The 11,152-nt window shown below is 45.5% G+C and overlaps 1 protein-coding gene across 3 annotated transcripts in view; it reads right to left on the bottom strand.

Annotated features, from left to right (window-relative positions):
• Nucleotides 1-7,899: 7,899 nt before the first annotated feature.
• The window catches only part of adnpb (activity-dependent neuroprotector homeobox b), a 12,262-nt gene continuing 9,009 nt past the window's right edge, over nt 7,900-11,152 (bottom strand). For all 3 annotated transcript variants that reach the window (XM_028583908.1, XM_028583911.1, XM_028583910.1), the window contains one exon: nt 7,900-11,152. This exon is cut by the window's right edge and continues 116 nt beyond it. In XM_028583908.1, the coding sequence (XP_028439709.1) occupies nt 8,314-11,152 (2,839 nt within the window). In that variant the 3' untranslated portion in view covers nt 7,900-8,313.

Here is an 11,152-nt window from a genome sequence, read left to right as displayed (position 1 = left end):
TAAAGTTAAAGTACAGGGATGTCTTCCCATTTGTGTCCCACCATCTCCTCCCATTCAGCTGAAAGGAAACTACAATAATCATATACCACACTTCGGTAGGCTATTTTACAAATTACTCTTGAAAGGTTGCTTTAAAACACAAAAAGGACACAAAAAACATAATAATACAAATATCTATATATCATGTATATTAAAATAAATTAATAAATGCTCAACAAGTCTCTAAATGCCACATTTTAAGTCCTAGGAAAGCTGCATGGTTATTATAGTGACTTTTTTGTGGGACAAAGAAAGACCAATTATGTAATGTTACAGTTTTTGCCGATTGCTTACACACTGAAATCAAACGTATTACACAATTATCAAAACCTTACACTCGAGGAGCAAAACATTGGCCCAGATGTGCACCACTATAAGCACAATGTCAGCCTCACACTTTTTGCAAAATAATACACACAGTGATTTGCAAAACACTAAACATACTTGTATACATTAGACCCAGAAGTATATCATGATGTCACTTCCTTGCCATTCCAAAGCATTGACTGTGAAACCACACCTGTGAGCCAATCTGTGAAACACAGCATCAGGTGCCCAACCACATGATTGCTTAGCCTACAATTTCTTTCCAGTTGCTAAGACACTAAAATGACACGCATAGCACAGTTATTTAAACTGATACACAGAGAGCAAAACCTCTTCTCAAGTCTCCAAAAAGTTTGAACACATTTTCTGCTTTACACACATTTTGCAATTCAAAGTGGCCCTTTTTAAATGCACTGAACACGGTTCTCTGCATAAGACGCAACAAGCTGACATAAAGTCACGTTTCAAAATGACACTACATGAGCTAATTGGCCAATATATGTGCCACCTGGCCAAACACCTCAATGGTTAATTGTTACCAGTTCAATCAGGAAGTAAGCCCTATGAAAAAACCATGGGGGCCTCTTTTTTTTCAATATATTTTTTCTGCAATTTTCCTTTTCAGTTTACTGTTTTTTTTGTGAGCATATTTTAATTCAGTCCAATGTAAATATATCTGCTGTGCATATGTTGCACTGACTTATTTGGTGAAAAATAAAAAAATAAATAAAAATGTTTCAACAGCACGTGTGTATCTGCAAATATTTCTGTGCATGTGAACAACCTGAAGAATTTTCTACAATTTGAACTATTTTAGTATTATGGCAAAAAAGAGTGCTTTTCATTATGCCCAACAGTGTGTAGTTGATTAGACAAATATTCTGGTAATATGAATGAAGTGTGTGCCATGTGGTGAAAAAGTATGATTTTTGATAATGCTGTATGTAGTTTTGGTTACAGTGCTTGCAGGATATATGAGGTGTGTGGTTTTGTGAATTGCAAAATTGTGTTTTAGCAATTGGAAAACTGTAATTGTAGACACACCAATCAGGTTTAAGCACTATAAAAAATGCAGCAGGTAAGTCTAGTATTATGTTTGTTGTTTATTTTTTTACTGTAATTGTAACCTGTACTGGATACAGTATTTCATGTTTGTCTGTTGTTTGCTGAGCTAACAGCGGTATGCACACTACTGTAGTAGCTGTATTAAAACTGTGACATTTTTTTGTTGTTGATTCTCCATGTCGACATGTTGACTGATTTGGGTATATGGAGAGAAATAAATGATATTTTCCTCAGTCTGCAGCATTGGTCTTGTGTATTGTCTGTTGAACTTATTGTAAATTTGCACTTTCTCTGTGTACTTCATTTACAGTACTCGAATCACTGAGAAGTAGAGTTGCTAAAAGTGTTTTAGGTTAGCAACAGCAGTGCGTATCTGGTTCAAACTGAATTAAGTCGTATGAAACGTGTGTGTTTCATATGGTAACAAAATATGTTTTTTATAAATTAGGGTCTGAGGTGTTCCGCTAATTGTGTGTGTGGTTGTGCTAGTTGTGTGAAGTGTCTTGAAAAAAACGGTCCCTGTTTTGCTTAAGCAATCCAAAAAAAACTGTTAGAACTCCACATTATATTTAATAATTAAGACTCAGGATAGGTATTTTAGAGGATTAAATGGAAAGCTCATGGGCTTCTCCCAAATGTAATGGAACTGGGCTTGTTGTGCTCAAAGCGCCAAAAATACATTTGAAAAACTCAACAGCAATGTTTCTTTCCAGAAATCATGAATTGGTTACTCAAGATAATCCGCAGACCTGGTCGTGAGCAGTTTCATGGAGGAACTATTTTCTTTTTAACCGAACCACACCCGCCAACTGTGTCTCCTTTTAGCTCTGTTTTGTTTCCCAGCAACGCCTGAGAAAAAGAATCTGTCTCTTTAGCTGCTAAATGCTCCTTTTGCTGCTTTGTTTTCACCAGCTAGTTGCTAACTGTGTCTGTCTGCTGTTTGGTGCTGTGCAAGTATAGTGGACACTGGGTTTCTTGCTTTTTCACTGCCACACACACACACACACACACACACACACACACACACACACACACACACGGTCCCTTCCCTCCTTCTACCTTCAGTGTGCACACCATTGCAGAGGCCCTCAGTCTGGTGGGCCTCTCTCTGTCTCTCTCTCTCTCTCTCCTTGCTCTCTCTCTCTATCTCCAGTGAGATGATGAAGATGATGTCACCAGCTGAGTTTCTGCAGCCCTATTCATGCAACATCCTGGACAGTTTGATTCACATTTGGACAGGCAGGTTGGAGGCTATTTACAACATGTTGTTGGCTGTCCCTTAAGGTGACAGAACTATTCACCCGAGCTGCCCGCAGCCCAACATTTCCTCCGTCCCCGATGCAAAAGAATCACTCAATCACTAATCGCTCTAAGTTACAATGAACTGTGTTAGCTAGCTAGGTGGCCGAAGGTTTTATCTGCAGAGTTGTCTGCAGTTCGGACGTGGGATATGTGTGTGTGAGATTGTCACTTTGAAATGGATCTGGCAATAAATCACATTTTAGTCCCTGGGGTTGATGTATAATGAGTGAGAAGGGGTAACTTTTGGGCACAGTTTTCACTATGCATTGTAAACTGGTTTCATCTCTGTAAAATGACGGTGATGACGTAGATCAGTGATTCCAAACCTAGGGAGTCAAGGACATTTCTCACAATGTTGAACTATTGCTTTTAAAATAAGGGAAATACTGGATGTCGCCACTCACCAGTAGCCATTGTCCCCTTTTTGTGGCGTCACAGGCCAAAACTAGAGTAGGAGGAGGGCAGTACAGTGTCGCCTCACAGCGTGAGGGTTCTGGGTTGTAGGCCGCTGACCAGAACTTGGCAAATATCTTGATTTGACTTCAGTTAAACTCCAAACTGATTGTTCTTCTCTGTACTGACCCTCAGTCCTGGCCCTGTCCAGATGCACAATCGGATATCACCACTCTGTCTGCCAGAATGGCAGAAGTCTGGTTTCTTGTCTCCTCTCCTCCTTTATGTCCCCTTCTTTTTCTTGTCCCTTCATTTCCTCTCACGTCTCTTCTTCTTTCCAGTCTCACCACCATCACACAAATTACTTCTCCCTTTTAGAATTGGCCACAGGTCTCGCTCTATTTTCATTACCTCGCTTTTCTCTGCCTACTGAATCATTCAACTTCGTCCTATATTCTTTCCATGAATCATTTGCACCGTGCATGTGCATGTGTAGCGGGGCTGTTCTAACTGCAGGAGGCACTAGCAGTGGGCTAGGTCTGCAATTATCCCCCCCCCCCCCCTCTCTCTCTCTCTCTCCAGTCCCCCCCCTTCCATCCTCCCCCTCTGCCACCCACTCACACCAGCCTCCCCCCCACTCCATCACCAAGCACTGCAGAACAGGCCTCTTGTCTCCCTCGCAGTCTGCAAGGCCTTTCTTTAGCCTCCCCCCCACCTCCTCTCCTCCTCCTCCCCCCACCTCCTCTCCTCTCCTCTCCTCCTCCCCCCACCGTCTCTCTCTCTCTCTGTCTCTGTGCTGGTGTCATTGTCCTGGTTTGTGTGGCACTCTGATCTAGATGACCTCTAGCGATATGCAATATTCAGAGCATATGAAGTACATGATGACATTTTGTGAGCGTCACTTTTATTGGCTCACACTCTTGTACAAATTTGTTGTTATTTACCCCCCCCCCTTGTTAGAAGGCTCTCATGCCAGCTCCTGCCAGTTTCCTACCATGGGGGTCTACAGCTCGTCTTCCATTACAACCTGCTCACGAACCCCTCTACATGTCCCCTTCTCCTCCTTCCTCACCCCACCTCCTCTCCTCCTCTCCTCCTCTCTCACGCCCTGATTGCCATGTGACCACAGCTCAGGTTGATGCGGGCTGCAGGTCAGGTGGGGTCAAATGCTAAACTGACCTGTGGCCAGCTCAACCAATTAGCCTCCCTCCATGCACGCGAAAGGCTGTTGTGTCTCGGCAGCCTGCGCCTCTTTGTGTCTGACATCACCCGCGCACGCCAGGGCCTCTCTGTGTCTCTCTCCTCCGGCTATAGGGGGCGCCAGTCTCTACAACACCACCACCATCACACCCCCCCTTCCTCCTCTCTCCCTTCTTTCGATCTCTCCTCCTCCTTTTTCCTCCCCCCCTACACCCCTCCTCCTTTTCTGCCCCTACCTCGCCCCTCCCCTCCCCTTTTTTCTACCTTGCTACTCTTCTCCTCCTCTTTGCTTCTCCTCCCTCGCACTCCCATCTCTCTCTGACTCCCCTTTTCCTCTCCTTCCCTCCCCCCAGCTCCTTTGCCAACCCCTTCCCTTGGTCTCCCTCTCTCTCTCTCCCCTTCCCCCTTTGAAAAGCTGTTTAGCGCTCCCTCTGCACACAGCACTGCAGATGAGGCCTCCGCCTCCCCCACAGTCTGCCAGGCCTCTCTCACTCTCACTCTCTCTCTCTCCTTCAGCGTCCCCCACCACTCCTTCCCTCCCTCCCTCGCACTCCTTACAACGGCATAGCAACACTGACTAGCCAGCCAAGGAGAGTCTTGCCTGTCTCACTCTCTCCCTCTTGCACTGGGGTAATTTCCCTCCATTTTAGATTCCTCATCCCAGGGCAGCAAGGGATGGCATTTTAATTGAATACTGTGAGGTAAAAATATATGAAGTGAACGAACGCATCCGACCTCACTCAATTTACCTGGGCTGGTAGAACACTGTGACTCACAAGATGTAACTTGTTCAGATCTGGTCGAAGGCCACGCTGGGGGGGGGGGTACCGTTCATCCAACGGTGGAGCATTCTCAGCAAAGGGTTAATAACGTAGTGTTTGATCTCTCGCCAAGGCTTCTCCACATCTAATTAGAGCTGCAACGAAGATTATTTTCATTGTGAATGAATCTGTTGATTTTTTTTCTCCATTCATCGATTAGTTGTTTGGTCTACAAAATGTCAAAAAAATGGGGAAAAAATGTCGATCAGTGTTTCCCAAAAGCCCAAGATGACTCCTTCAAATGTCTTTGTTTCGTCCACAACTCAAAGATATTCACTTGAGAGTAGAGATGGGCGATATGGGGAAAATCAAATATCACGATATTTTGGACCAACTACCTCAATATCGATACCGCAACGATATTGTAGTGTTGACTATTGGTGCTTTCACAAAATTTACACAAGGAGATTTTTTATAAATAATCACCAGTAATGTTGATATAATGACTAAGTGGGTAATGGCAAACAATATAACAATTACAACAGTTTGGTAAGTTCAGAAAATGACATCACTTTACTCTAATGCAGCCTTTAAAACCAGGAAAAGACAACACTTATGTCAAATTACGATATCCAAAATCTAAGACGATATCTTGTGTCATATCACGATATCGTTATAATATTGATATATTGCCCAGCTGTACTTGAGAGTCATAGAGAAATGAAGAAACTAGAACATATTCACGTTTAAGAAGCTGGAATCAAAGTTTTTTCATTAAAAGACTCAAACCGATTAATCAAAATCGTTACACACAATAAATGGATTAATCGATTAATTCTTTGCAGCTCTACATCTAATCATTGGTAACATGCAAACCGGGTCCATTTGCTAGAGCTGTATAACCAGAACACAGCAAGTTACTGTAGGTCTCTGACAAACGCATCAGATCTTCTGTTATGTTCCGTATGTTACTTGGTTGTGCACCTGGAAAAGTTGCATAGCTTATCACAGATTTCAGGCTGCCAACTGGTTATGGAAACAGGACAGCAGTGGTAGTACTTCACTGTATTTAAGGATGGCCGTGTTAACCCCACCTTCAGAATAGAATCCTTTTCAGTTATTTCACAAACATTTATTTATCCTGATGACGTCATTCCTATGGTCAAAATATTGAACCCCCCATCCACCATTACACCAGATAATGCTGCTCTGATCTCGTGAGGCTGAATTGGGAAACCTAAAATATTGACAATACGGTATTTTTGCCATGCATTTCTATTTTTCTGGATCTCCATCATCATGGATCAAGCATACAATTAGGCTATTATTGATGTTTGAATGTTTCTTTGCAACAACAGTCAGTCCTCACTTTAAGGGCATGCACAAGCCTCCACCCCCAAAAACATTGAGCTCCTTCCAAAAGCCATAGTTATCGTTGGCACCCTGCGTGTATCCCTGACGTCCCATTGGTTTACACTTCTGAATGATCCCACCCTCCATACATTGCTGCCCATTCAATGCAACAACAAAAAAATCCCCGCACCGAGCAATGTTTGGCAATAGAGATATTTGTTGATATGTGGTTGTTGTTTGGAGATTAAAACCTCTAAACCTCTTTTGGCTTGTGACCCCTAAAATATAGCAATATCTACAGGTTATTTCCTTAGTGTGGTCACGGGCTGTGAGCAGGGATTTTTTTTCCCGTATTGGATTTCATTTTAAGGACATTTAGAGGCCTGAAGCGGTGAAACAATCCCACCATGAAAGACCATTAACCATACAACCTTTAGCCTCTACTGTGAAAGTAAAGTGCTCTGTAGTGCATTTTCAACATAAAGAGGGCACTTCATTTACTGTTGTACTACTTAATATCAAAGTTTAAAATGTGACAGTTTAGCAAGAAGTACAAATTGTAGTTTAAATAGAAAATATACAATTAAGACAATTGACAGCTCGTTTTCAATACTTCTAATCTAAAAGCAATAAAGACATTTACAGCTTTTCCAACCATGGCTGTGCATCAGGAATCATTTCTGTGCACAATCCCTCGGTTCACAATCACTTACTTTGAACAAAAAAATTAAAATTGGCGCGGCCATTAGTTCTGTGAGAAGCACAAATACAGCACTTTATTGTTCATAAATGCTTCAAGTGAAAAATGAAAACATGAAACAAATACACACAATTCAAAGAACACAAATTGAAAACAACTATTTTTTGGAAGAAAAAAAAAAAAAAAAAAAAAAAAAAAAAAAAAAAAAGTGCTTTCACTTTTATGGATGCCAGTATGGTGGTTACCGTCCAGTCTTGTAGGGCAAAGAAACCTCAAGGTAGAATTATGAAAATAGAAAGCAAGTACAGTACAGTCAAGGCTAATGAGCATAAGGCTGCAAAAAGTTAATGAAATGCTCCTTTAAACTGTTAAGAGAATGAGAATAGCTGGGAACCACTATTCTTTCAGAAAATGAATCATGAAAAGGAAATTAAAAAAATAAAATCTAATTAACTTTAAAGCAAAAACAAATCAATTCTGTTATTTCGTTTATATATAGATATATTATTTTGCAAAACAAAACTAGGTTTTTGTTAAAAAATAAACTTAAACATACGAGAAAATACCAGCCACCAAAGCGACAACTATCATTAAGCATACCAATGTAGAACATATGAGGCTACCTTACACACAGGTAATAGCAAATATTTAAGGAATAATACATGTACGGCAACATCTGTCCAAAACATGTCTAAAAGACTGTACAAATTTACACTACCCATCTCAGTAGAACTACATGAAAAACGATGGATTATCTGGTCAGCTTTAAAGCTTTACCTCACAACAACTCAATATTTTAAAGCCACGCTTACAAGTTCAGTGGCTAAAAATCAATGCTAACAACTTCTTATCTCAATGTAATAAAGTATATAGAAGGCAAAAACACTTTCTATTTGTTTGGTGTGACTTCGGTTGTCTTTGCACCTCCACCTTCCCACTCAGGAAAGAAACATTAAAACTTTGTTCACAAATGTTTACGTCAATCCTAGCTGCTCGTTGAGTCCTGCCTTGAAAACTCATTGGATGGCTTGTTGCTCTCCTCAGCGCTCCCCTCCTTCACGGATACCCAGTGGAACTGGGCGATGTCCTTCAGTTCACGCGAGGCAGATTTGTTGGCGTCGATCAAATCTTAAGCGTCTCTCCGACTGCACCAGTCTTTTTTGATTTCATCAGTCAGACCTGCTGTTTGCCCAGCTGGGCCCTGTCTCTCCTGCTTCTCGCCGATGATGGTACAAACTTGGGAATAATGATGGGCAGAGGGTCTCTACCTTTAGCAGCCGGTCTTCCTGAGCCCTCTGTGGGCCCGAAACCATTCTCTACATGCGCCTCTTCGTCCTCATCGTCCTCATCTTCTTCATCATCGTCTGACACATCATCAAGATCTGAAACGGTCTTAGCTCCTGTCCTCGGCTCCGCTCGCTCCTGAGCTCCAATGAGTGGTTTGTCACCATGGAGATGTACCTCTCCCTCCTCGTCCTTCTGCTGCTCTTCCTCATCACTGTCCGAGTCGATGGCAATGGGCTCTGAGAGGTCCAGAGGTATTTTCTGTGGTAAGGTGCTGTTGATTGTCTTGGTTTGGTCTCTGCTGGCACTGTTGGGTTTGGGGCCGGATGGCGTTGTTTTAGTACCCTCCGCCGTCCTGGTTGGCCTTCCCTTCCGTGGCGGGGCCACGCCACCGTTAGCAGCCACGAGCTCCCGGTGTTTCCGGAGAGCCTGCTCCGACACCCCTAGGTGCGTCCTAGACGTTCGCCTCTTGTTATGGCCGCCCTCATACGCGCCGTCCGCGACGAACGCCAGCTCGTGGCTCACTTTGCTGAGCTCGTGCATGCTGAACCCCAGCAGCACGCTGGCGCTCTGGGTTTCGCACTCCTGTACGCATTTCCTCCTTTTGTTGACAAAGTGGCTGGAGATGTCCGACTTCCACAGCCACAGGCTGGCGGCCAGCTTCTCCACCTCCCGCTGCGTGGGATACGGCGCCTGGTTAAAGTACTGGGTCAGAAACGCCTTCCTGGATTCGTACGAGTTGTTTTCGTGTCCTTTGGGGTCGAGAGCCAGAACTACAGGTTCGTCCGGATTTTCCACAAACGAAGATGGGCCGTTGACGTCCCGCGGGTAGGCCCTTTCCCCGGGGGGCCTCCGGCGCTTTGGCGCGCTAGTGTCCGAGCTGTCAAAGCTGGCCCGTTTCAGAGTGCTGCTCTGGGCCTGACCGACCCGAGAGGAATGGGTTGCCCGGCTTTCCGGCCCATTCTGAGACTTCCCGACACCTCGACAGTGCACCAAGTGTAGCGTGATGGTGGAGGCGGTCATGTTACTGGTATAAACCCCCAAGCAGTGAATACACTTGTAGGTCAGCTTCTTTTCTACAGGGTGCACTGTCTGAATCACCTGGTGTCTCTCTCTCAGGTGGTGGGCCAGTGAGTCTGAGATTGGGCCCTTGAGGATAGAAAAGCACAGAGGACACAGCGTCTTGCCCACGTCCCTCTTGTAGGGCACGGATGCCTGCGGAGCACTCTTGGTTGGTGCGCTGTCAGCCGCCACTGAAGGCGTTTTGGGCGGGTGCTGAGGCATCAACTTCTTGCCCGACATTAGGGAGGCAGACAGGGCTGGCGACACAGAGGTGTTGTTGTTTTGTGCGTGAAACGCCACCGACTCCTCAGGGGCGTCTTTCATGTTGTAAGTAGTGACAATCAACTGAACGTTCTTGGGATTGCCCTGCTGCAGAGTGAGGTCAAAGGTCAGGGGGGAATCCGTGCGCGGGCCAACGCTCTCGTCGGGGTGCGACAGCCGCATGTGGGCCACCATCTTCTCGACGTCATTGAAGGTTGCGCGGCAGTGTGGGCAAGACAGGCCGTGGATCAGCATGTGGTTTAACAGGGTGTCACTGGGGAGATAGCGGTTGCAGTAGAGACACTTGCTGGTGAAGTTGTGGATCTTCATGATGTAGTTGGCTACGGCAGGCACTTTCTCGGCTTTGTGCTCCTTCTCAAAATGAGCGCTGTACACGTTCTCTGGGAAGAGCTCGTTGCAGATGGTGCAGATTTTCCACTTCTGGGTGTAGGATGTGCCGAGGACCGAGGAGCCGCCTTTCTTGGCAGTGACGGAGGCTACGGTGGTCGCTGCTGCCTGGACACGGGAACCCAGGGGGTTGGATTTGAGCGAAGACGAGGCGCTGACCACAACTGGGCCGCGCAGGCTGCCGCCGGAAATAAGCTGCTTTGCTGCATGCGACTGCTGGGGAACAGAAACCTGGGCGTTCCCGGGTAGAGAAACCCTCACCTGCTGGCTGCCAATGGAGAACGACTGAGTCCCCGCCTTTAACCTCACTCCGTCGTGCTTCATCCCGGATAGAAGATTTTGAGCGCTGAAGCCCGTCTTTGATGAGATGATAACTCGACCCAGCTGCTGTGAGGCAGGAGACCTGGTAGTCGCCATTACCGCACCTTTCGGGCCCATCCCAATGATGGTCTTGTCTCCCTGGGTTTTGGGGGGGACCATGACGATGGGTTTGGGACGGGGGACTATGACACTGGTGTGCCCAATCATGGCCGTCACCTGGTAGCCAATCCTCTCGTGGTCCTCAATGACATGTTGGACAAGTGCCTCGTAGGTCCTCGGAACAAACAGACACTTCTTGCAGTGAATCTGGTTACTGGTAACATTGTTTGTGTTATTACTCTCTGTATTCCCCGTGCCACCATTCTGAGCACTCGTCCTCTCCCCTGGTTTCACAATATAGGGCTGGGCCACTTGCTGGAAGTGTTCCCGGTAGATGTGCTTGCGCACTACATTGTACAAAGGGTCCCTGTAGGTGCACTTCTTGCAGTAGTACACCGCCTGCTCCACGCTGTCGCCGGCCCTTTTCAGCACCCCGTCCTTCATCACGATCCCGGCAGCTCCCGCCACCATCCCACCGGGGCCCTGCCGCACCGTGCTGTTGGGCATGTGGAAAAGTTTGATGTGCGTTTCCAGAGTCTTTTTGTTACCATTGTAAGTGCAGTAGGGGCAGTTGAGC

Source organism: Perca flavescens, chromosome 7, assembly GCF_004354835.1.
Source record: "Perca flavescens isolate YP-PL-M2 chromosome 7, PFLA_1.0, whole genome shotgun sequence".
In the NCBI taxonomy this organism is placed as follows: Eukaryota; Metazoa; Chordata; class Actinopteri; order Perciformes; family Percidae; genus Perca; species Perca flavescens.
This window is presented reverse-complemented; position numbering and strand designations above follow the sequence as displayed.